At 38.6% G+C, this 27032-nt stretch overlaps 1 protein-coding gene across 5 annotated transcripts in view; it reads right to left on the bottom strand.

Annotated features, from left to right (window-relative positions):
* The window catches only part of PACSIN2 (protein kinase C and casein kinase substrate in neurons 2), a 37165-nt gene extending 10449 nt beyond the window's left edge, over nucleotides 1-26716 (bottom strand). For 2 of the 5 annotated variants that reach the window (XM_018083666.2, XM_018083669.2), the window contains exons 1-5: nucleotides 26624-26715; nucleotides 10525-10635; nucleotides 2362-2518; nucleotides 1419-1654; nucleotides 621-776 (exon numbers count right to left, since the gene is read on the bottom strand). In XM_018083666.2, coding sequence (XP_017939155.2) covers nucleotides 621-776; nucleotides 1419-1654; nucleotides 2362-2518; nucleotides 10525-10584 — 609 coding nt within the window. In that variant the 5' untranslated portion in view covers nucleotides 10585-10635; nucleotides 26624-26715. Of the gene's footprint in view, nucleotides 1-620; nucleotides 777-1418; nucleotides 1655-2361; nucleotides 2519-10524; nucleotides 10636-26623 lie in introns of all 5 variants that reach the window. The other 3 variants (XM_018083667.2, XM_018083668.2, XM_018083670.2) reach the window with 3 other exon arrangements.
* Between the last annotated feature and the right edge of the window lie 316 nt (nucleotides 26717-27032).

Below are 27032 nucleotides of genomic sequence, written 5' to 3'. Positions count from 1 at the left end.
CTGTGAGCTCAGTTAACAGACAGAACCTCAGACTCTGCACTAATTTACAGAAATAGTCCCCACACAGGAATTAAAAGATCCCACCCCATGGAACATCAGCCTTCCAGGCCACAGGACAGCATCCTCAAAGGAAAAAGACATCTCTGAAGAAAAGTCACACTAGAAAAGCCTCTTGGTGGCAGCCTAGTGAAGAGCTGAACCAAACTGGGCAACACAGCAGCATTTATTTAAATTAATTCTATCTTACTTTATAGCAAGTAAGCTTACTTTATTAAAAAAATGCATTCTGCAGTAAGAAGGACAACATATCTAGATGTTATCAGCAAGTCTGAAGCATCTCAAAGCCTCCCAAGCTCAGCTGTCACTAGTAAATGAGTCCTAGAACTTTGCTAGCTTATTGTTCTTAGCTCAGTGCTGAAAGTACTTACATGAAACAGCAGCAACACATTAGTCATTCTTCAGAGGAAAATAATTTGGCAGCAACCCAGGCTTGGGAGAACACTAAATTTTGGTACTGAAGGTGAGCTCCCCTGCTGCTCACAGCACACTCAGGAGGGAAAAAAAAAAAGCTTAAATATGCACAAGCTGGGGGTTAAAAAGTATGCCAGCACACAGGATACCTTTAGCACATCTTGTTTGCTTCTCTCCACTTTGTCCTGTAACTTCTTCAGCTGCTCAGGATTTAGTGCTGGGTCAGCTTTGCTGTTTGTTTCCCTGGAGATGGCCAGTTTCTCCTCCTTGCAGGCTGCATGGTAGGCCTTCTTTGCAGCTTCCACCTACAAAGCAGAGTTAAGTATTTGCATCTGGGACAGCAGACAGCAAACATCAACTACTTTTTAGCCTTAAAATCATGATGCAACGAAAGAAGTGTCAGGTTTTGTTTCAGGATGTTCTTTCTTTCCTGGGGGGGATTTGTTTTTTCCTTTAGGCCAAGGAATCAACACAAGGAAATTATTGCAGCATTCTCTCACCACACAAGGAATGTCACTCATACAGTTTAGAGAAGTGTTGAACAGACTCAACAAAAGGTTTACAGAAAATCCCCAACTGAATGTTTTTCCTCATGCCCACATTCTCCTGCTCCCCTACAAACCTGTTATTTAAGAACAATGTTACGTGACAGGGAAAGAAACCCCCCAAAATACAAACGTATTTCCCCTGCTCATTTCTTTGAGCAACTCATAACTTTCAAATGCAGGAAATCAGATACTGTTTTAAGTGACAGCTTAAATCCCACTTTTTCCAGATTAGGAGAGACCAAAAGAAAAATGCTTATTTTCAGAAGAGGACAGAAAGCAAGAGATCTTTTTGAGAAAGGAGGGTCCAGCAGAGAGAACAGGGAGTTTACTCCCTTATAGAGATTTGATACATTAGTATATCATAACACAGGATATCTAATACATAATCTACTGCTGTACCTCTTTCAGCTTTTTTGCCCAGGGTTTCTGAGCTTTCCTAAATCCATCTTCTGCTTCTTTGGTTTCCTTAAATCCTCCCATCATTTGCTTATGAAAGGCTTCCTTCTGCCAGTTCTTGATTTTTTCAAAATCTTCATTCATCAGTGAACCTTTCACTTCTAGATGTAGTTCACTCACTTTTTCAGCTTCTGACATAAAAGCACACCAAGCCCTTTCTACTGTTCCATACTGTGGGCCTAAACACAACAGAAAGTGTCATTTCTCAGTAACCACCACCCACATGGAACTTATATTCCCAAGAAACTACCTCAAACTATTCACTTATATTCACTTCTAAACAGCAATACTGATGCAAACCTAGAAAAAGGCAACAGGGTTTTTTCATAGGAATTTAGAATATTTCAAAATTTATGCCAGAAAACTGAATATTCGTTCAGTCTGGAGCCCTTCTCCCTGTGCCACAATTCTCAGTATTCCACCTTTGAACTGCCTTCCATTTCTCAACATGCTTTTTGAAGCCCAGGTAACCATGAAAGGACAAACTGTGGCAGAATATATTCAAATATATTAAACTTAGTCTTATTAGATCAATACTAGTCTTTTCCCCACAGCCAGTGACCCCTTATTATTCAGAATCCCTTTTCAAACCGCGTTCTCTACTATTAGTTATCTAGAAACAGTTAGTTTTCTAAAACATACCTCAGTACTGGAGGCAAGATTCATCTGCTTCAGTAAGGAACAAGCAAACTTGCAAAATAGCAGGGCTTTGGTTGGTTTTTTTATCAAGAAAAGCTTGGTCACTTGTCACATTACTGAGCCTCTTGCAAGGACTCCATTATAGGCTAAAAAGTGCAATATTTGTACTTACCAAAACAAGGACATACAGAAACATTTTTTTTTCCATTAGGGAAAGTTTCCAGAGCTCAGAATCAGAAGGAATTACCTTTTTCCACAAGTTGTTTCCACCTTTTAGCCCATTCTGTGAGCTGCTGAGCATAGACCTTCTCTATCCGTGCCCGTTCATGGATACAATTCATGAGGTCATTGCAAAGTCTGTGACCATCATCAATCCTTTTTACTGTCCTCTTGTAATTCCCAACCTGCAAAGAGACCAACACTCAATTCCTGCTTCAAAGCTCTGAAAAGGAGATGAATCTCTAATTAACACAAACACTGTTCAATGAGAGTAAGAAAATCTAGCAGGAATTAATCAGTTATAGCAGAAGGTTAAATTATCTTAAAACCCAACTGCAACAATAAAACAAAGGCCACAAGTTCTCCTGTAAAAAAAAAAGGTTGGTAATTTTGAAAATGAAAATTTTAGAAGTGAAAGTTTTTTTATATTTTTATTAGTCCTGCAATGCAGGAGGATACAGAATGAAGATATGGAGAAAAATGCACACTGTACAATGAGCATCCATTACATAATTAACACTCTCCTTTCATTCTTGTGCACATGGAATAACTAATCTAGATGACTGAAGGGGAAAAAAAAAGCCTCATACTGCTCCCAGAGTAATATTTCCACTGAATTCAAGGTCACTCAGGTTGGCTTTTGTAAACATTAAACAAAACCTAAGAACTGTTAAAAGAACTTGCACAGCCTGTTAAATGTCACAGCCAGTTTCTTATCTGCCCCAAACCACCTGACTGAAAAATAAAGATTAGCAGTGAATGAAACATTCAAATACTCAAAGCATGGTAGTCATTTTTACATTTGAATCATATCTGCTCCACATCTGACACACAGAAGAACATCCAGCTTTTAGGCTGACATTTATTCAGAATTTTGTCAGCAGATGTACATTCTGATGAAAATGGTATATAGGGAAATGCTCTTAAATGGAAAAAAGCTCTTTATTAATTGCTGGGAAAATAAGTGACTGTACTGATAAATACAGATATATGTTGGGACTCCTCATTAAAGCTGGGGAGATAAATAAAATTAAACCCATCAATGACAGGACAAACCCAACTCTTTTAGACAGTGGCCTCAAGGAATTCCTTTGAGGATGTTTTTTGGGTTGGATTAGATCCATTTCAACAGATCAAGGAAGTTCAGGCAGCACCTAAGTAAAGCATTAGTTGGCAGTCACTGATTTGTGTAAACCCTGTAAAGAACTGCACACAATAATTGAAGATAAGAAGGTCCCAGCATCACAAAGCAGCTGACACCAAAAATCAGGATGGTCAGTGCATCCATGTCAACAGATTGCATTATTAACAAGAAAGCATGAAAAATAACCTCTCCTTTTCAGGAGAAATAAAAACTGAGAACAGGCAGTTTCAAACACTGTTCCCTTACAAACACAATATACATAGGTAATCAAAACATTAAGGACATGAAGTACCTCCAAGAATACTTCCTAAAGCCTTTGTAATGGAAGACAAATCCAGATTACTCCAGCTGTAGGTCCACAGTCAAAAAACAGGTTATGTTGACTTGGCACAACTACTGAGGCCTTGTATTAGCATCAATTTGTGTCTCCTGTTATGTGCCCAGGGATTTATGACTCCAGCACCAACATTTCCTTCCATAAATTCTCACTATTTAATTAGCATTTTAAATGCTAATATTGAAGGAGAGCTGGCTGCCTTGTGGGGTATTTAATCCTTTCATTTTGCATTGTCTGAGCCAACTCTAACCCCGTGGTAACATCCAGCACTTGGCCAAATTCCAGGCAGGTATTCAGAGAAGTGAATTATCTCACCTATTATGGTCTGTCTGCTATTATTGCACCTTTAAAGAGCTGCCTGCAGATAATTCACAGATAATTCACTCCACAGGGGGACTGAAGGAACTAAGCATCCCAGGTTAGAACCAGTATAAAGGGGAATCAGGCCTGCAATACCAGAAAATAACCTACTATTGCAAAGAAAGCCTTTTACACTAATATTTGCCCTCTGAGGAATGCCAGAATTTTGGAGATAGAACGTTTTTCTGTGTCCCATGACAGAGAACATAAGTTATGTAACTTGGCATGTAACATTTTAAATACCTAGTGGAATAACCAAGCAAAAAAACCCTGCATTTTAAGTTGTGGACACTGCAATGACACATTTCTGAGAAGTGGAATGTGCAGCCTGTCACTGCTGCAGGCAGAGTGAGAGGTAGGAGAACACAAGGTCTTTAAACCACAGTAAAAGGAAAAGAATTCCAGTCTTTATGTGGCCAAGGAACTACCAAGTTAATTATAGATAAGTTAAAACAATTAAATTAAAAACCTACAAACACATTAAAGACACCCTGAATCAGAGAAACAATACATTGTTTTATTCAAGACTATTTTCTCCAGTTTCTGGGGTAGAAGGCAAACATTCTGCAAGACTTCCCCCTTCCCCTTCATGAGAAGTATTTGAGCTAAAGCAAAAATGACAAATTCTTTTATTAGTAGCAACTGAGCAGGAACAAAACCAAACAAAGAAATCCTGTGTTTCTTTGTTTCTGTCAGAGCCACATTTACATAATTTTCAGATGCCTTCCAATTTTGCAGATTTCTCCATTAGCCCTGATCAATACATGAAAATATATGATTTTGCTAGTTAGAATAATTTTTGCTACTTAGAATAATTTTCTGATTATTCTGAGCATTGGGTTATTTCCAGTTGAACAGACAGCAGACAACTGAACCTTGAAGCTTCCTTGTCCTACAAATAGGATATTTGTTTCAGGAAGGGAAAGTGCAAGAGTATAAAGCTTCTGACTGTTTCCAGAAGAAAAAGAAATGCTTACAAACTATATCCCCCTTTCATTTTAGCACCAACATTAAATCCATCTGAGAGTTTATTACATGATACCAAACTCAGCTGTTCTTCACCCTTAGTTTGTCAGAAACATTTCAAAAGGAAATAGCCCCAAGAGTTTATTGCTTAAAAATACCACTGTAAGGGTCACTCTTTTGACAGACTCAGTGAGTCACTGAATTCTGTGAAAATTGCGATTCATAGTTTTGTGTCTCTCCCCACCTTTTCTAAGCTGAATTAACCAGTTTCCCCTTTTTCAAAATACTGAGCTTTGCTACTAATAAGCCTTAGTTGATCCTGCAGGTAAGCACTGTAATTGATATGATCTTTAGTGGGAATATTTAAGAGTTTACAACCTCTTTATTTTACAGCACTAAACACAAAGGGAGAGTCTTAAATTATTTAGGCTCCTCTACCTCAATAACAGACTCTTTTTCTTTTTAAAGGCACTTTCACAGAGCAGCATAAAAGCCTATATAGAGTTAAACACCCTCTGCAGGTTTTTCTGGTACACTGAATGAAAAAAACAAGAGTATTTTAATTTGTTGGCAGCCCAGAAGGTCTCAAATGTTCAGCTACTGCTACTCTCCTGGTAGTGAATTCTAGTATACCATGATAATTGTTATAACCACAAATATTTCAGGAGTTGCAAGTGCCTGAAGAAAGATTTGATGTCAACTCCTTTTTCCGCTTATTCATGACAAGTTGGCCTTTATGAACTGGAATAATTTGAAAGATAGTCAGTCTCCACAGGGTAAAACAAGGGTATTTTTAGGGACAAGTACTCATAGGCAGGAAAAAGAATAATAAGCTTTGAGGGTTCACAGTCAAACCCACGCACACTGATGGCCTAACACTACTTCCAGCATTCCATTTAGACCAGGAGTAAAATTTCTTTCCAGCTGCGTCAAAGGGGAAGTTTCCAAACATTCCAACCAACATCTATAACACTGTGTGGTTTTATAAATAAAAAACAATTATCTTGCTGCATAATTAGCACATGCACAGTCCAAGTACCTATGAGCACTAGCTCTGAGTAAGTTTTGCAAGTTTACCCATATGAATTTACAAGAAAAGTCCCAAGGAAGCTCTTAAACCCACAAAACCTACAGCCAAATACACCAGTAAGCAAATACCTGGCAATAGAAATGGAAAACATTATGTTGCTCAATGTTAGGAGGAGATTAAAAAATGCATATGTGACAGGAATCTACTATTGCAGAGCCCAAATATTTTTAAAATGAAAAAAGGCAAACAGGAGCAGTCTGCTCCATCAGCAAAAAGCACTCATTGACAAGGAACTGAAGTCCCTCAACACAGGAACAATTTTCAACATTCAAGAGTGAGTTTTGGGAATTTCTCCCCCAATTTCCCTGCATCCAACACATTTCCCCCCCCTCAAGAGTTGCCTCGTGCAGCCCCTGGCTGACAGCAGCAGGAACGAAGCACAGGACATCAAATTTGACTCACCCACACTACATATGAGATCAACTCCCACTTTCTGAGGTTGAAAACAAAACCTTGTATTGCTGGTGCATTCCCAGAAAATACTTCAGGATGCATTCAGCACTTCCAAAGTCACACCAGGCCCTGTGCTCCAAGGGAATCCCTCCCAGCACTCAAACAATCCCAGTTTAGCAGCTCTCCACAGTGACTATTTGGGGGGGGCAGGAGGTGTTTCCCCAGGGCAGCCAAACAGCCCTGCAGTCACTGGGGCTCCTGTTGCTGAGGGAGCAGAAAACAAGGGAGATAAGGATGCACATCCAGGGTGGGAGTCCCACACAGTCTGTGAGGAACCCACAGCTCATTAAAAACAAGTGATTCCACAGGCTGGGGAGCTGTTCCTTTTGATGTCTTACCTTGCAAGATATGCAGACACTTGCACTTTGATCTCTAGGAGCACTTACTCAGGGGCTTTCTTACCTCCACAGGTAGGTAAGTGAACAACAGCACTGGTCTCATCTTGCCCAAGGCATTTTTAATATGTCCATAACAGTGATTAGCAAGCATAAGGCTGGAGCTTAATAGAAAGCAAATTTTAGGATGCATTTTGGTCATTATTAACATCCCAAATTCTTTCATGTGCATTTCAAAACTGCTCCAGCAGAACAAGGCCAAGAGGTTTGTCCACTGCTTGTGTTTCACTAACTCAATTTTATTTTTGGATGCAGAAAGTAGCAGGAATGATCATGACAAACTGAGATTTGCATTTACAGCAGTCTTGCAAATGCTTAGAGTTCATATTATAGATGAGAAAGAAACGCAAAGGGTTTCAAATTGCACATGGGGTTTGCAAATTTTCCACTTTCCCTTGGAAAACTTAGTGCCACCCTGCTTCAGGGTACCAGCAATGACCTTTGATTACCCAAAGTACATCATCCCTGTCAGCCAAGTAACACAGATGAAGGAATTCCTGCACATCAACAAGATTCCTCAGTCTTTAGAATTTCTGCACCCAGAGAGTTATGACCTTAACCAGACACAACAAGGTACACCGAGGCTTGACAGACAATTAAATAAAGGGAGAAAAGTTTCCATTTCTGAAGTAAATTAAGACATTACTACAACTGAAACTTTGATGAAATCCTTCACTGTTGTTGTGGGAATTACCTTTCAGAAAGTCTTTTCTTATTGTTTTGCAATTCCTTGCTCTCTAAGCAACCTTTATCAAAACATGTACGAAATTCTCTGACTCCTAAAGTACTTTTATTTAGTAAACACCTGGATGAGTTAGAGGAAAAGAAAAGGATTTGTTCTCCTGAAAAGGATTTATCATCCTGCTAGAAGACAAAAAACCTTTAAGTAGTAGCTTGGGGTAACCAAATAGGAAAATAAAACCCCTTCAATTTAATTGTTTAGCATGAAATGGAAATAGTAGCAGCTTTCACAAACATGTATAATTCTGAAAGCCTAATTTTTTCAGTCCTATCAGCTGTTCTGATACAAGATACCACCTCTGCCTAAGCCTTGTCCTCCCAACATATTTTGACTGCTAGGTCTGAGCCATCAGCAAGAACACAAATCCAAACAGCAACTTCTCCCGTTCCCTTTCAACAAGACAACTATTTCCCAGCCACAAATCAGAATCTGATAACATCTATGTTGTAATAAAAAATATTAACCTTTAAACAAAGTTACTATTTGTATTGGATTTCAAGCATTGAGCTTAACTCTCAGTGGCAGTTCCCAAGAAAACAAAGCCTTCTAGAGCCAGAAAACCAACAGAGAACCAAGTGGTTTATTTCCTAAAGACAATGTTATATGAAATTTTCAACAGCAATGACAAAAACTTGGTTCTTAACATTTTATTAAGTACAGTTCTCACAGCTCAATAGAACATCAACTTTCAAGAACTAAAACTGGTTTAGTTTCAAAAGATCTGCACTAGGGAAAAGAGAGTTTTCACAGTCAGTTCTTTAGATGGGTCCCACACCCAGCCACCTCACACTTTCCTAAATGCCTTTCAAGAAAAAGATGGCCTTTGCAGCACACTCCAAAGGTAAATAAATCTGAGCTATTTTGGAGTCTGAGGGAACAAACTCAAAAGTTCACCCTGCCAGGCTGTCTCTTCTGTGCCACGGCCAAGTTTAAATACACTCACTGCTTTCAGCTGTGGCAGTGAAACACAGCAAGGTGGCTTTTAACAAACTGCAAGCTGACTCTGAAAACAAAGAAAAAACCTATGGTGTCAAATATCTTAAAAAACCTCTAACAAAGGAGTGTAGATGACAGTCTGTGGTAACAAAACAACCTCCCAATTGATTAAGAGTTCTTTACTTCTTGTGACCCGAGGCATGAAGGACTCAGCTGGCATTCCAGAGGCACCACATCCTTTCTAATCAAGTCAAAAAAGCCACACTGATCAGAGCTGTTTAGTTATCCCTTTCCAGAAAGATTAAGACTGTAATTCAAAGTTGCAACCTTCAGAGAGAAAACAACCAATTCAGAACATAAGGAAACGGACACGGTTTAGACTAAAATTCAGTCAAATATAATTTGGAAAGATGACTCCAAACCAGAAGCATCACAGAATGATGGAATGGTTTGGGTTGGAAGGGACCTGAATGATCCTGTAGTTCCAACCTCCTGCCATTGCAGTGTGCCATGGGCAGGGACACCTTCCACTATCCCCAGGTTGCTCCAAGCCCCGTCCAACCTGGCCTTGGACACTCCCAGGGATGGGGCAGCCACAGCTTCTCTGGGCAACCTGTGGCCAGGCCTCCCCACCCTCCCAGGGAACAATTTCTCCCCAATATCCAATCTAAACCTCCTCTCTGTCAGTTTGAAGCCATTCCCCATGTCCTGTCACTCCAGGCCCTTGGAAATAGTCTCTCTCCATCTTCCTTGTGGGCTCCCTTCAGGTTCTGGAAGGCCACAATTAGGGCACCCCAAAGCTTCTCTTCTCACAATCCCAGCTCTCCCAGCCTTTCCTCCCAGCAGAGCTGCTCCATCCCTCTGATCACCTTGGTGTCCCTCCTCTGGACTCTCTCCCACAGCTCCATGTCCTTGCTGTGCTGGGCCCCCAGAGTTGGAGGCAGCACTGCAGGGGGGGCAGAGGGGGCATCAATTCCTTCATGAAGGTCCTAATTTAGGCTAATTGCCATTTCTGATCATCCTTTATTGGATTTAATTCACATTTGTCCAAACATCATCATACAGAATTTACAGAATTCCCATTCTCATTCCCTCATCTTTTAAGTTTCCAGACACGATAATTTGGAAGACACCAGCTTGGTACAGGACAGCCAGTCTGAAGTCATGTTCTGCCAAGTACCCAGTGCCAGACACTCATCAAAAAAAAATCCCCTTTGGTCCAGGATTCTTTTTTCCTGAGTGTCTCCTTATTTTATTTTGAAGTACTTCTTCCAAGGAAGCTGCTCAGGAAGTTGCCTCAGCAATGGTGGAAGTTTGTCCTACAAAATACAGCTCACCCAGACAGCACTTACCTCCAATTGTCAGGATTGACACTGACAAACCTTTCTTTTTCCTTTTCTGCTTTATGAAGTTTCTCTTCTATAAAGTTTAAATTGTCATAACATATGAAAGCCTTCGTCAGATTGGGGCAGCACAAATTACTGATATTACAGAGTATTTTATGCTATTTTTTATGCTTTTACATTGGCAAAGGTTCAATTCTGAATTGCACACCCTACCCAAAGGGATGATCCTCAAGTTCTGTGCCCATTAAAAACCTTTGACAGAACCAGGTCAAAAACCTAAAAAGGTAATTTTGACCTATTTCTGCAGATCACAAGAACCAAAGGTGTCTTGTGTTGCAGCTCTCTCCAATGCAAGAGAATCACATTTTCTACAATAAGAATGAAAAATAAAATCAAAATATTGTATAAAACATCTGGATTACCTCCCAGAAGCTGTCACTAGAAACTTCTACTCCAACAGAATCATCATATGAGCCAGACATTTCGAGGTATGAAGAGCTTGTGAGTATTCAGAGCTCAAACACCTTCAGAATCTGTAAAGAAGATTTAAAAATGATTAATGAGCATCATTAATGAAAAGTTGTTACAAAGCTATGAAAAGAGAAATTATGTTGGGCAGCATCATTCCATTTTTTGATATCTAGGGGTGCCAAATAAAAACAAGAGGTGACCACACAGGGCATTTTGCAACAGAGAACTTCCACCACACCAAGTTCTTGGCTCTTATCGTGACATTTGTTGTCCAGAAACCTTTCAATGCATCTGCATTTTGAGTTTAATCCTACAATTTCCTGTTACAACCAGAAGATTGAGCAGAGAGATGCTTGTTCATCAACTATTCCACTTCCAGTGTCTTCCACAAGAGACAATCAAGTGCTCTTTGCTTCTGAAACAAAGACCTGCCCCTGCTTCCTATTCCTTTTCCACTGGAAATCTGTGGTACATAATGAAAACCCCTGGAAATATTTAAGGTCAGAACCACCTGTGTCACATCTGTGACATGTTACCATAGCACGTCATTGGTTTATTTTAGCAAAATGAACAAACAGAAGAACAATCAGCTCCAAATTCTGATCTTTATTAAAAATAAGTCATTACTTTAATAATTCAGGCATTCTCGCTTTTACAGACACAGCTGCAAGGAAGAAAGATATGATTTATCCTCATGGACAAACGTTTATAAATCACTGTGTATAAAAAAAATTAGGGGTACCCCAAGCTGACATTTAAGGTGACATTTAAGATTAGCATCAAAACTGGTATTGAGTCAAAAATTCAGGCACTTTCATCCACAAATGCAATTTGTGGGCTGGAAACCGAGAAGGAGGAAAGAAAGGCAACAGCTCCCTCACAGAACACACACAAATCCAGGTTTAATCTCCACAGATACTTCAAGTTTAGACTGCTCTAAAACTTTATTTATTTTATATATAATTTTACATTTGTTTATTTCTATATATTTATTTCATATTTATTGATACTATATCTATATATATATATATGATATATATATATATCTATATATCTAATTGCCTATAACCACTACCAGGGCTATATATTGGTAAACAGATTTTACCCCCCCCTTGTGGGATGAATACCTTAATTCAGTTTTTCATCCAATTCACTGACATAATGCAACTCTCAAAAGGCTTTAATAACCTTAACTCTGAATACATAAAAACCACTACAGGAACATCAACTGTTAGATTTTTATTTTTAAAAGACAACAAAAAAAAATATAAGAAAGGTTCTGCGAAATAGCAAATAAGATCATAATGAGGCAAATTATTTTTACATGTTATTGCAACAACCCTCAAGTTATGTTATTAGTAATTACAAAAAACCCCCCAGTTTTTCCACCTGTGCTTTTACTGAACCAAAGGGGAAAAGTTAAAACTCTACCCAGTTTTGAGTCTCTGAGCACCACACCTTCACATGGAATGTCTTCTTTCGAGATTAGTTTTGCCCCTTGCAATTTTTACAACACAAAGATCACACTTGCAAGTGGTTTTATATTTTTTCACCTCCTTTCTTAGATAGCTATAAGCAGCATAGGGAGGAAACAAAAGTGCAATAAAGTTGCAACTTGCTGGACAAATTCGTAAGAATAGTTTAAAATTAAACAGCTTTTTCTAGGAGTCTGCTATGCAGTGGTATCTTTAGCTATGATTTCTGGTTATTATTTTATAATATACATATATATATAATATCTCATATATTATAAATAATAACATATATGAGATATTGTAATAATACTATTATTTTATAAGAGTTGTTTAAAGACAACTTGTCAGATCACTGAAAACAGATTCTGATAATTTTATTTTTCCAATTAAGGCAGCCCTGATTACTCTGAACCCAAGGAAGCTACTGAGGCAAGCCTGTGTGCCAGGAATGCCATGCAGAACAAGGGAAGGAACGAGATTCCAAGGGTTGTCAGGAAGGGTTATGGTTGTTTTTCCATAACACACCAAGATATTTTAACCCAGGTTTTTACTGCAGTTTGGAAGAGATCAGGCAGAGTGTAGAGTTCAGCACCTTGGAAAAAGAAACCAATTTAATAATTCATCCACCCTGCTCCCCCAAACCACATGAGCAGTATTTTTCCCCCCCTCCAATCCCAAAAAGGAAAGACAGTGAAACTGTTCTGAAGGAATAACCCAATGCCCACTTACCTTTAACAAAATAGCCCAAATTATACCAGTGCTGGAAATTTAATCTGAAAAGTTACATGGAAAAACTGAAAAAGCTCAAAACAGAGCTTTTCTTAAATGAGGGAACAGGTTGTGGGGAGTGGTTTTTTTCTCTTAAAAAAACCCCCTTTATTCCTCCTCAACTAAAACTACGCAACACAGAGTTATCCCTTTTTTCCATAAAAGCATGAAAACCATCAGCACTCAGGAAATACTGATGGAATGAAGGTTTTTAGAGGCCAAATACTACGCTGTGAGAAAGTATGAGCAAGCGTATTTAGGGAAATATTGTGAAGTCATAGCAACAGCTGGCACAGAAAAGCCACTATTTGTGCAGCCCTACTTAAAAATAAACTGAATTCTGAGATAGGAACATTGACTGGGGTGAGTCATGAAAGAGAATTATTACAGCAGCCAGGCCTTTAGCACATTCTTTCTGTCAGGGTTTGGTCCTCCCCTCCTTCAAGTGGATTTGCAGAGGTTTCACAAGGAAAGTTCATTGAATTTTTTTATTTCCCCTGCAGGGTCTTTCCTTTCACTACAAGAAGTAAATCTATCAACAACTACAGCTGTCATAGAAAATTTAGACCAAGACAACAAGAAAGATTCTCCACAAATAATCACCTGCATCTCACAAGGCTGGGGGTTCTTTGCTCAGTTGGATTGCAGCAGGAAGGAAGAGAAGGCAAAGGTGTAAATCTCATTCTCCTCAAAGGCAGATTAAAGATTTTCACTGGACAGAACCCCCCTCTGCATCCTGCTCTGTGCCCTTTCCTCAGCCAACACAAATGACATTTCATAAATTTAATACTTCTCAGGATATTTTTGCCCCTCGTGTCAAGGAACTTCGGAATATCCATCAAAAACCAAAATATCAATAATTTAATAAATCATCGAGTCCAAAGGCCTTAAAAATAAGTTTTTACCTGTGTCATCAGAAGCAGGTAAAGCACTAAACACGAAGCAGCACAGAGAAAGTCATAAAAGGTCCTAAAAGAAAGTCATAAAAGGTCCCAGTACACATCAGCCACTAGAACTTATAGAGGCTAAAAATAAACCATGAAGTCCAACTGTCAAAAATAACTATATTCTAAACAGCACATAATGTAACAGCCACGGAAATGGGGGTTTCTGGTCCCTGGTTTTTCAGTAATTCTTGTAAATTAGGATACATTGATCTTTGTAACTGAGCAATAAATAAATAAATACGACTTTTTTTTAAAGCTTTCTCTCTGGGAACATTCTAGCTAAAGACCTTGCCCTACAATGTGAAAAGAATTGCTATAAACATCCTGGAGGCTTAACACAGGAGGATTTGGGAAAATATTAACTAATAAGGAGCAAGCAGACCTTCAGATACCACACACAAAACCAGCTGAACAGAATAAGCTGCCTCTGCTCTCAAGAAGTTGAGTTTGATGTTATTACCTTCAAAGTAATTTGCAAAATTCCTTGCTTTGCTCATGTTGAAATACTTGATTTATTATTTTTATTACGTTAGGTGGCAGAGATTAGCACAACACACAACCTGCAAAAATCTGTGCAATAAATGCAGACTTTTAAGATAAAATAATCCAGTGAATCCCAGTGTTTTCAAAGAGGAAGAGGGGAAAGAGTTTAAAGAAATCCTTCAGTTAAACCCCCTCAAGCTTCTAATGAGGGATAACTTTGATGAACTCTCACTGTGAAACAGAGACAGCCTCTAGAAGAGAAAAGCATCTGGTCACATTAGCTTTTAAACTTATTTTTGGAATGACAGGGTTTGTCACCAGGGATGTGACTCATCAGGATCCCAAGTTTCATCACTGGGGAGTGAATTACTGAGGTACAAGGACACAACTGCAATTAGCTGCTCATAAAAACCTTCAGCTATAGGATCCTTCCTTAATCTATCTCCACTGAACTCTCAGGGTTTGTTCCACCCAGAATAGGAAGGAAATGAGACTTCACTGTATAGAAATAAATACATCCCATGCTTTAAGTGCACACTCCTGTGGTTTGCTACCAAGTGTACCTACTGTGAATATGTTGTACCTCATATTCCCTGGCTAAATAAAGCAATTTAGACATGACTTCCTTCCCTATTCTATCCATATATAAGACTTTCCAGCTCCCTCAGGGTTGCAATCCATTTGCTGTTTACATAGAGAGAAAAAAGTGCCATAATTCCTTTAGCAACATTGTGAAACCATGAACCAAAACCTGTTAAAATCACAGCTACTGCACACTGAAAACTCCATAAATTCACAGGACAAGTAACTACAGGAAGAAAGGTCACTTGGATTTACACATTCCAGTGACAGCAAAGAATTCCAGCCCCTGGGTGCAGGGAATAAATGCAGCAAACCACAATTAATCACCACTAAGTGCTGTGGAGTCTTCTAACTGCAATTAGTAGACGTGACTGCGTTTTATTAATAGAGGTCAGGCCTTGGATTTTCAAAGGGGGAGTCTCCAGTCAATGATTTGGGTGAAATTCTTATTTTTCAATCTCTAAAACAGGGAGAATAGCACTCTCTTTCACAGGGATTTAAGAAAATCCCTCAGTCTCCATCAAGAAAACAACTACAGCAACAAATACCAGAGAAAAGGCCATAAAAGGAAATCAAATCACTATTTCCTGGGGAATTCAGCCTGTATGTTAATGGCTGTAACCACTGAAAGTAACACTAATTCACTGCCCTAAATATACAAGTGATGAACACCCTTCAAGCCATAGTTTTAACACACATCATAAGATCACTAAAGAAGTTTAAATTTCCATTATATTTACCACATGTAAAAAACCCCCACTCAACTATAGAGAGAAGACAGTCTCTGAAATTAAACTCTGTATAAAATAAAAGGAATGGGAACACTTATTTTTGGTAATTACACTTTGAATATTTTATTAAAGGAATAAAACTTAAAATTACCAATTAAGCTTGATCACACTGGAATAACACACAGCACAGAAGTGCATCTCAAAGGTGAGACAATGACCCAAACTTTGCAAAAAGACTCTTATCCTGCACATTTTATTTCACATATATACAAGTAAATAAGACAGGACGAGTCATGAGCCACTGTTTCTGTCTGGTTTGACACTGAAAGAAAACAGAACTAAAATTTTTATCCTGCATGTGGCCTGTCAAGCAGAAATTATTATTATTATTATTTTAATTGTGCGATTTTTGTTTTAACCAGGACAGTTATTACTCACCTCCAGAGGCTTTGCAGAGGTTTCTAATTTTAAATTAAATAGACACTGACCACAGGAAATTATTAACACTGCAAAGTACAGGCTCTAAATAGCATAGATACACCAGCCAGGCTGATAAAGTGGTATGTGGAGCTTTAAAATACTTGCATAAACTTAAATTAAACCTTAATATATTCAGATTATACTTCTTGCTTATCTGGAGGTATGAGAGATGAGGCAGTAATCAGAATAAACTACGTGAGGAAAAGAAAATACACAGTTCTGCAGATAAAAATTGCAATTGTATTTATTTTATAACTCTCTCCCCAAGCTGGAAAGGATTGTTAATTTTAAAACCTTTTAGGTCTTTTTGATGAAGGAAAAATCCACATTAACATTTTCTTTGCTGCAGAAAAAAAAAGCACATAAAATTTGGCTTTGGGTAAATTTTACCAGAAAACCACCTGAAGAACTCAGGACCATTTGTCACTTAAAGTAACTCTAAAAAACACTCTTTGATTTTTCAAATCAGACCTTTCCATTTTTTTAGCTTTGACTGATTAAAATGATAAAGTGCAGGAAAAACTTCGGTTTAATTACAAGTGTTCACCCTTTTCTAATGCTCACTTTTGTAGTGCCTGTGACATCACCCACTAATTCACCAGTCCTGGCAGAGTCTCCTAAAATGAAGTGAACCTTAATATTCCTAAATAAGAATTAACCTTAATATTCCTAAATAAACATTAACCTTAATATTCCTAAATAAAAATTAACCTTAATATTCCTAAATAAAAATTAACCTTAATATTCCTAAATAAAAATTAACCTTAATATTCCTAAATAAAAATGAGATAAATATGCCTTTGGGTTTGTTTCAAAGAAGCACGAAGGGGGCACAAAACCCCTTGAAACTTGCAAATTAAACTTGGTAAGCATTTAGTTAGAAAGAAATTTTAAGTGCCCAGATACTTAAAAAATAAATAACTGCTCCTTTACCAAGTGGAATTAGATGGCCATAATGGAAATTTATCTCAGTAAAACATCAAGGGAAACACCTCAAGCATACACACTGGATATTTAGTTTAAGTAGAATTTTACAGCAGTGCAAAAACAAGGGTAATACTGATGTGTTCTCCAGGAGAGAAACCATGAACCAGCGTTTCCAGGTGCACTGACAAAGCAGATGCAGAGAAAAGGGACTGTTCTAAAATGGCATAAAATTAAGGAGCCAAACAGAACATTACAAGAAGCACTGCCTCAGATATCACAGCCTACTTATCTGACCACACAAATCATGAACACTGATCTACTTGGCAAAAAAAAAAAAAGTCCATAAAAGCACATAAATAAAAAATAATACAATGACCATTCTAGAAATAGATGTTTTAGACAGCAGGCTGTTTGGTCCCAGAACCCTCATTTCCAACATGATAAACACTCTCAAACAAACATTGCAAAACACCACATTCCCTCGGCCAAAAAAGCTTTTATATCAGCTATGCCACAGTACAGGACATTTCTGGTAGGAAAAAAAGCAACTGGGAGAGTTCTTTGCAAAGCCATTCCATATTCTGTTTGCAAAACACTCACCTGAAAGGGCAAGCCTTAATAAATTGGTTTGGTTTTTTTTTTCCACATATGAAGCTCAGCAAGGCACGGAAAATTGTGGTACCTGCACGCCATGGCCTGACCTCCCCTTCCACAAACACAATTCTCTCATCAGGCTGGACCTCAGCACTTCCTGGGGGCTGAGGAAAACCTTGCAGCTCAAACTAATATCATTTTTTTTCTCCCCACACACACACTGCAGCACTCCAAACAACCCAAGGGTTTCCAGTCCCACCATGGTTCTGTACAGCCAAATATTCAGCTTTATAGGTAATGGAGTATCCTGTAAGGTGAATATTCAGGTTTATTATGTGAAAGACCATGTGAAGCCCATGGTAAAGGTTATGATTGTTGCTCCTACAACTAGTGGAGAAGAGTGGTTTTAAATCTCTCAGTGAGACGTGGAGGCACACTTTGCAGACTTAGGAAACAGCTGGGTTGTTTCACAGGCAAAAGCTGTATTTTTCCACCTCAGGAAATACGGGGCTGTGATACTAATTAATGAAATATTGATGTGGGTTGAACAGAAGCAAGTCTAAACCCTTCAATTAAGGTGAAACAGGGTTTTCTTCCTGCATTTGAAGGTTAAATTGAGGAGCTGCTGTTCTGTACTTCAGGAGAGAACCAATTCACAGACCTCATTTGAGCCAAATTCAGCCCTGTCCTTAACACCAACTAATTTCCAAAGCCTAAAGCTCTCTTAGAAACTGTAAATCTGTGCATTAGCAACATCTCAGCAAACTCTACCTTCCACTCTATCTTTTCTGACCATGGATAAAGTAAGAGAAAGTACAAAAAAACCAGACCTTCCTATATAATGTCTCAGGAAGAAACTGCTGAGGATGAGAGAGGAGAAGACTCCCAGAACCAGCAAAATAACTCAAGTCTCTCACACCACAATGCACTCATTAAAAAAACCCAAAACTTACATTGTACTTCATATAAAGAGCACAGAGACATTCCATTTCCACAGAGAACCCCTTGGAGCTGAGGGGATTATTCTCCACGAGGCAAAGTCAGCAATTTTCTGGGATAGCTCCTCACCTATAAAATCAGGAATTATTTGCTGGCACGGCTTTTGTTCAAGGGGCAGCCAAAGCTGGTACAGAACTGTGTAAATTCTTGCTAAAGCATTAATTAAATGACCACTTCCATAACTGTTGGCTGTGAAAAAGCTCTCAACAGTAGTTTCCATTATTATCAATTCTTTCTGCAGTCATTACCCCCTCCCTGCCACAGCCCTGCAGGCAAAAAGTGGGTCAAATCATCCTGCAACATTCCTCAACTCCCAAAATACATTCAAGGGTAATTTAGTATTTGGGGAAAGCACCATCAATGTAAAAATAACTAATGAAGACAGCCTTGCAAACTAAAAGCAACATTTCCAGCTGTGATCATCATCAGATAAACTTTATACATCATTTCAGAGGGGTCATTCTGGAACTGATACAAAATTTATGGACAGTTCATAAATATGGAAAGAAAACAACCAGAGCCACACTTAACTTCAATTGTCTTTCTTTTCCAGTAAGTTAAATAAGCAATTATTCATTTAGGAACAATGAAAGATCTGTTCAAGTGTTTCAAAATCAATGCCATACTGTAACACAAGAAAAAAATCATGTGACAGTATTTCATATTTCAGATTAAACAAGATTAATTCAGATTTTAAAGCAAACTGAATCCAGCTCCTAAGGAACTATTAGGAAAATTAAACTGTGCTTGTGTTGAAGCTGGGGAGAAGGTTACTCAACACTTAGTTTCATTAACATGGTTACAGAGAAAAGAAACTCTTGAGTTCTGTTTAAACAGATTTTCAGCTCAGTGAATCCGAGCTAAACTTTAGCCAGGACCTCTCCTGTTTCTGGGCAATTTAATTTTCTGCTCCTGAAATGATAATTACTGCAACAAAGCCAGAAGACCTGTACTTACAACTCAGTAATCTACACAACATGGGCTGCTGACCCAGCAGAGTTAAACATTCCCTAGAAACATTTAATTAATTTTTTTGGTAATAAATATAATGAACTGGCTCCTTATACCAAACTCACTGGTCTAAGCTACCTGGAAGTGCCACTCTTAGATATTATGGTGAGAGATCATATTTTATGGCCTTCCTTGTACCATAATTTGACAAGCAAAGACAGAAATGGTTTTTTATTTGGTTGGTTTTTTAAACATAGCCAGTACATTTAAACCTACTTTAATGCAATTGAAAAATCTAAAGCTTTCAGTGTGGTGCTTTGAAAGAGGCATATGAGAGCCAGGTTAGGCAAGAGAGAAGGTGAAAGTCTTCCTTTGCTTCTGGAAGGTTTCACTAATCTCATTAAGGGTTCAGAACAGAAAGCCCAGCAGAGCAGCCACTCTGCCTGATGGTTTTCACAGACCTGGGAACACATTATGTGCCCAAACACACAAATCACTCAAATGCAGAATCCCTAAATGTGAAATAAGTGTTTCATTTGGTGAACTAACCTCAGAAAGACTTGGGGTTTTTATTTTACCCTTCTCTAGCTTTTCAGGAAAAGGAAAGCTTTTTATACCATTTAATGCCATTTGCAATTAATGCTTGACTGAAGTACAAGTAGGTCAGCCATGTGTTCTACAACCTAAATGGGACTGAAGTTCAAGGAAACTGGGACAAGAGGCCCCACGAGCCGACAGTTCTTCCCCTCACAATTACCATTGTATTTCTGCAGTTAATAAACGTGCCATCACTGATTGCAGAGCATTTAAACAGCTGGAACCTGCACCTTGGCAAGAGTCAAAAGGCAGAAAAAATAAAAGAAAGGGAGATAATCCGAAGTTCAGTTTAGTGCCCTCTCGAGAGCAGAGTCTGAAAAACCCTACTGTTGAAAATTTAAGTATGCAAGACTATTTTTAATATATATATGGTCCAAAGTGTTAGTAAAAGCAGTAATACAAACTGCCTTTCCTTGAGTAACTTCAGCATTTTAAATGGTTACACAAGGATTCTCAAAACCAGGATCAACTGCTACTAAAGGCAGAATTATAACACCTTTTTTGCTTCCTGAATTTAATTTATGTGTGATAGTCATAACAGCTGAGGAGAGCAGGCCCAAATAGCTCCAGAACAGAGCGATCACATTTCTTAGAGCCATTTAATTTATTGCAAATCACTCTACACGTGGCAATCAAAGTGAAAAACTGCACAACGTGAGACTCCACAAAGTCTGGGGTCATTACATTCAAATGCAGCATCACCTGTTATATGAAAATAAACTTCAGTTGGTATTTTTGCACGATGCAAAAATAAAATGCAACCAAATCGTCCTGGAATCACGATATCAAACTTGCACACACTCAAAAGGAACGGCTTCAGCCAGATTTCTAACGGGTGCTTCGTGCATATAAACCATACAGATGTGGTTTATACACCACAAACAAAAACCCAGCCACTACAGAGGTTTTGTGCCACCAGCCTAAAAAAGAAAAGGGCTGATGAGTTCAACAGCTGCAAGATGAAAGCTTCAATTATGCAGAAATACCTTAAAAGTTGAACTGAAAATAAGATTTCTGCTTCCCCAAGAATAAGAAAACCAAGTCATGTGCTTGCTCAGTGAATAATAAATTCCACATTTCACTGTCTTTATCATATCAGTGGAAAGAATAAAATAGATATGTAAGATCTTGAAATATTCAGGAAAAGAAGGCTTAGACAAATAAAGAAGAAAATGAATGACAGCGAAGAAAACATGACAAAAATGGCCCATAAAAAAAGGATGTTATTTATAATATTTACAAGCCACATATACAGATATTTTTCATAATCATGTCACAGTTCAAGCCAAGAACATTTCAGCAGAGAACAGGCATTTTTCATTTCTGGTTCTGAAGGCTTAAAGCTTTAATGGAGCCATCTGATATGAACAGAACCAGAAAAAGCAGGCCTGGCCCTAGAAAATCTGCTAAAGCTCAGAGCACACAAAAGAACAACAATCAAAAGTATTTTTAAAATATTCTTTGGAGTATTTACTGAGGCTATTTCAGAACATGCTCCTTCTTATGTGTTTCAGGCATAAGCATAATTTAAAAAAGGAACTGGATGATGCATCAGTCACCCCAAAAAAATGAAAACAGGTATTACACTCAAAACAGTTGTATTTTACCACATCTAAAAAACCACATTAGTAAAGAATGTGCTATATAGAGTATTCAAGAGTTAAATAACCTTGACTCCTTCAACAATGTGCATTTATTCTGCACCTTGTAATTTATGAAACTGAAAATGAAATGTCCAACTCTTGACACCTTCAAACAAATTGCCTTCCCTTTCCCCTCATAAAATTTGAATATTCAGTATATTTCATAGGAAGAGAAAATGCTTTATTACCTACTTTATACTTGTCATAATGTCTTAAAAACCGTGGCTATAATTCCAAGTGAAAATGCCAATTTGCAAACAAAGAAGGCTGATGTTTATTGATCCTGTCATGGACTGGGAACACTTTGGCACTGGAAACTTTTGGCTGTGTTTGAGTCTGACAATCCATGAGCTTCACCTGTGACAGAGCACAGTCCACAAGGCTTTGTCTGTCACCAGGAAAAATCCAATTCAATCAAAAATTATTCCAGCAGGAAAAATCCCCCCATTAACAGAAAATACAGGTCAGATCTGTTTGCATCTCTAATGGCAGATTTTAGTTGGGAAGTCACCACAATAACTGTTCCATCCTGGTGTAACTACCTGCTTCTTATCATACCACCATACTTTTATTGTCACATCAAAGAGGTCTGTCCTCTTTATTTCCCCCTCAGCACTTGCATTATCATCTCATTCCAGTCACACAATTATTAACTCTGCAATTATCTGACCTTGTGCTTAATGCTGCTCTGAGAGCAGGAGGAATCCAGGGCTGCAATTCCCAATCACAGCAATGAGCAGGGCCCAAAGGCACTGGAGAGGGGATGGGAGAGGGAAAAAAGGGGTGAAAAAGGGGGGAAGAAGAAAAGGGGGGAAGAAGAAAAGGGGGGAAGAAGAAAAAGGGGGGAAAAGAAAAGGGGGAAAAAGAAAAGGGGGAAAAAGAAAGGGGGAAAAAAAGAAAAAAAAGGGGGAAAAAAGAAAAGGGGGGAAAAAAGAAGGGGGAAAAAGAAAAAGGGGGGAAAAAGAAAAGGGGGGAAAAAGAAAAAGGGGGGAAAAAGAAAAGGGGGGAAAAAGAAAAGGGGGGAAAAGAAAAGGGGGGAAAAGAAAAGGGGGGAAAAAAGAAAAGGGGGGAAAAAGAAAAGGGGGGAAAAAGAAAAAGGGGGGAAAAGAAAAGGGGGGAAAAAGAAAAGGGGGAAAAAGAAAAGGGGGAAAAAGAAAAGGGGGAAAAGAAAAGGGGAAAAAAGAAAAAAGGGGGGAAAAAGAAAGGGGGGAAAAAGAAAAAGGGGGGAAAAAGAAAAGGGGAAAAAGAAGGGGAAAAAGAAACAGGGGGGAAAAAGAAAAGGGGAAAAAAGAAAAGGGGGAAAAAGAAAAGGGGGGAAAAGAAAAGGGGGGAAAAAAGAAAAGGGGGGAAAAAGAAAAGGGGGGAAAAAAGAAAAGGGGGGAAAAAGAAAAGGGGGAAAAAAGAAAAGGGGGAAAAAGAAAAGGGGGGAAAAAAGAAAAGGGGGGAAAGAAAAGGGGGGAAAAAAGAAGGGGGGAAAAAAAAGAAAAGGGGAAAAAGAAAAGGGGGGAAAAAAGAATAAAGGGGGGAAAAAGAAAAGGGGGGAAAAAGAAAAGGGGGGGAAAAAGAAAAGGGGGGAAAAAGAAAAAGGGGGGAAAAGAAAAGGGGGAAAAAGAAAAGGGGGGAAAAGAAAAAAAGGGGGGAAAAAGAAAAGGGGGGAAAGAAAAGGGGGAAAAAGAAAAGGGGGGAAAAAAGAAAAGGGGGGAAAGAAAAGGGGGGAAAAGAAAAGGGGGGGGAAGAAAAAGGGGGGGGGAAGAAGGGGGGGAAGAAAAGGGGGAAGAAGAAAAGGGGGGAAGAAGAAAAGGGGGGAAGAAGAAAAGGGGGGAAGAAGAAAAGGGGGGAAGAAGAAAAGGGGGGAAGAAGAAAAGGGGGGAAGAAGAAAAGGGGGGGAGAAGAAAAGGGGGGGAGAAGAAAAGGGGGGGAGAAGAAAAGGGGGGGAGAAGAAAGGGGGGAGAAAAAAGGGGGGAGAAGAAAAAGGGGGGGGGAAAAAAAAGAAAAAAAGGAAAAAAGGGGGGAGAAGAAAGGGGAGAAGAAAAAGGGGAGAAAGAAAAGGGGGGAGAAGAAAAGGGGGAAAAGAAAGGGGAAAAAGAAAAGGGGGGAAAAGAAAAAGGGGGGAAAAAGAAGGGGGGGGAAAAGAAAAAGGGGGACAAAGAAAAAAGGGGGAAAAGAAAAGGGGGAAAAGAAAAGAAGGGGGAAAAAGAGGGGGGAAAAAGAAAAACGGGGGGAAAAGAAGAAAGGGGGAAAAGAGGAAAAAGGGGGGAGAAAAAAAGGGAGGGGGAAAGATATTAAAGAGGGGGAAGAAAAGGAAAAGGGGGGAAAGGCAAAGAGTCTATCTAGAGAGGGTGGGAAAAGAGAACGAAGGGGGCGGGGAGGTGAATAAAAAAGAAAAGGGGGGGCAGTGAGGGGGGGAAAGAGAAAAGGGGAAAAGAAAAGGGGGGGGAGCAAAGAAAGGGGGAGAAAAGGAGGGGAAAAAGAAACGGGGGGGAAAGAGAAAAGGGGGGAAGAAAAGATGAAGACCTCCTCATCTAAAATTTCATGACACAAAGGTAATCAGAATAAAAAGGCGTCATACAGAAAAAGGCTCTTTTCAGCATCGATGAGATAACAAATACACTCGATTTGGCTCAAACAAAGAGGGGCCACAAGGAACAAGCCAGCCAGGGGGGGGGGGGGGGGGGGGGGTGGGGGGGTGGCGGAGGGGGGGGGGGGGGGGGGAGGGGGGAGAAAATATATTCAGTGATTTCAGGATCTGGATGCAAGTTACTAAGTGAATCTTCAGCAGCTTAACACAGATAATCAGGAATTCTGTATCAAGTCTGAAATTCTAGGAAACATCAGAAGAAATTCAATAACAAATTGTGAAGTGAATTTTCAAGCAGGTAACTTCTTGAATATTTAAGCTTTAGATAAAACTTCCAATTATTCCATTTTCATTTGATGCATTTGACGTGTCTGTGTCAAATCCTGACTTGTACTTGTCTTTCACCCAAAATGATATTTTTTTTACTTAAACCAGAAAAATAACTGGGAAACAAGATATAAAAATGTCTTTTTAAGCTTATGTAGTTACATTTCCAGCACCTCTTTCAGTATTCACAGCTACATAAAGCAGTGAAGCACTTGAAATTGGGTGATGGTGGATAAATGGAAGATGTGAGTTACATTCCATCTTTTTTGGGGGCAGATACTACACATAAATTGAGATTTTTCACAGTACTCCAAATTTAAAACTTGCATCCTGATTCTGATGTAAATGCTTAGGTGCAATATTTTTTAATCTTAAGCTTTTAATCCTAAATTTAAATTTGTTTCATTTTAAATTAATTTTTAGAAAATCTATTAAATTAAATTAAAAATAATGAAATTAAATTAAATTTTAAAATTAATTTAAGTTTTAAAAATTCTTTGCACATTCCAATAATTCTCACGAGCCACTTCAGCTGCATAACTAAAGCAGCTCCAATTTAATTCATTCTGGAAGGCACTGCAGAGATTCCTGGAGGATTGCAACAAGAGCTGACCAAGCAATTTAACAATAGCAGGAGTCTTAAATGGCTTATTTCTCCCCATTTGCAGGGTTGAACAGTGCACAAGCCAACTGCTATTGCATGACAGAGAGTGTTTCACAAGATTTTTATTAAAGCTTTCTTTCTGAGATCACAGAACTTTGTTCTCTAGCTATTCACTGCAGTAAGAAAATCCAAGGATTCCCGTGACACATTTTCCCTTGGCAAACTCAAAACACATTTTGAGAAGCGTATTTATAAAATCTTCAGCTTTTCATGGTATTTTTTCCTACCTAATCAACTGCATTCCAGTGAGTATCCTACCTAAATTAGATACTTGACACATCCCTGAAAATTTATAACGTTTTTATGGGATTTTTAACTCCAAAACTGAACTACCAACATCATTCACAACTCAGATAAATAATATCAAAAGGTATTATACTGGGACAGCGTTATTTACCAAAAAAAAAGTAGTATTTTATGCATATTTATGAAATAAACACTGGAAGCACAAAAAAACCCATAAAATGTGCACAATGAAAATACCTTTAGATGTGTTGGAAAACATGAAAACCTGCTCATCTCTTTCCATATTTCCCTGCTTTGCAGTGAAACCCCTTTCAGCATAAAACCTGCTAAAATGATTACTGCAAACCCAGTAATTTTGCTCAGCAGCACAGTCATTACACGCTAAATTTAGCCCCATTTTGCCTTAATTACAATTACACAAAATGTCTCTGCAATACCTAAGAACAAGTAGGAACAAAGGTGCTTCCTATGTGGCCTCTGGCAGGAGAGGGGAGGAGGGATAAAGGGGAATCTCCTGTTCCAGTTCTAGTTTCTCCACAATGAAGAACCCCAGATAACTGGAGAATACATCGTATTTTTTCAGCCTGATCACAGCCTGAAGCAAAGAAACCTATAGGTTGTCTTGCAGAACCCAAAATAAATTCAGAATCAAGGCATGCTATTTGCTTTATCTCTTTGTGTTTCTCAGTTACTGGACTTGACAATGATCAACATTTGCACCACGCAGATTTTATTCACGATACTCACACCACCCACAGGGTTTACATCCTACCAGGAATTATGGAATAGCCACTAAACCAAGTGCTAAAAATACAGTCATTTGATACAGACTAAACCCACATGTTGCTCTCTGATACAGGGACACTACAAGCAAAGCAGCTGCTTTTATATTACTTTGGACAAAGGATTTCTTAGCCAAATTCAAACCAATTTTAAGATCAAATATAATTTCAAATAATTTTTTTAGGTTCACCTGCAGATCCTTTAAAACTACGTGGACTATCTTTTAATCTCCTCAAATTTGTGTTTACGAAGATAAATAATAAATTGGGTCCCACCTCAATAACAGACAAGACATTCATGATATCCAGTGAAGGGAGCAATTAAACAAAGAACAGCACAAAATGTCCTGCAATAGTGTTCTGTCTGCTCAAATGTTCTCTGCTGGCCAATCTGAGCACCTGCTTCAAAAAAAAAAACAAACATCAGGTGGAATAGTACTTTACTGAGAAAAGCCAAGGAAGCAGATCGGGCTTAGAAAAGTAACAGAAGAATCCAGTTAATTCGACTTCTAGAATTCCACTAATTCTAAAAAAAAAAGGGAGGGGAAAAAAAGGAAAAAAAGGAAGGGGAAAAAAAAGAAAAAACAACAACAACAAAAAGAAAAACCAAACCCAAACAGGTTACAGTAAGTAGCTTTTCCAATCTACGAAATAAGAGAGCTGGCATGGGTTTTGTGTAGACCCA

This window comes from Manacus vitellinus, unplaced genomic scaffold, assembly GCF_001715985.3.
Source record: "Manacus vitellinus isolate BGI_N305 unplaced genomic scaffold, ASM171598v3 scaffold_66_pilon, whole genome shotgun sequence".
NCBI classification, from domain to species: domain Eukaryota; kingdom Metazoa; phylum Chordata; class Aves; order Passeriformes; family Pipridae; genus Manacus; species Manacus vitellinus.
This window is presented reverse-complemented; position numbering and strand designations above follow the sequence as displayed.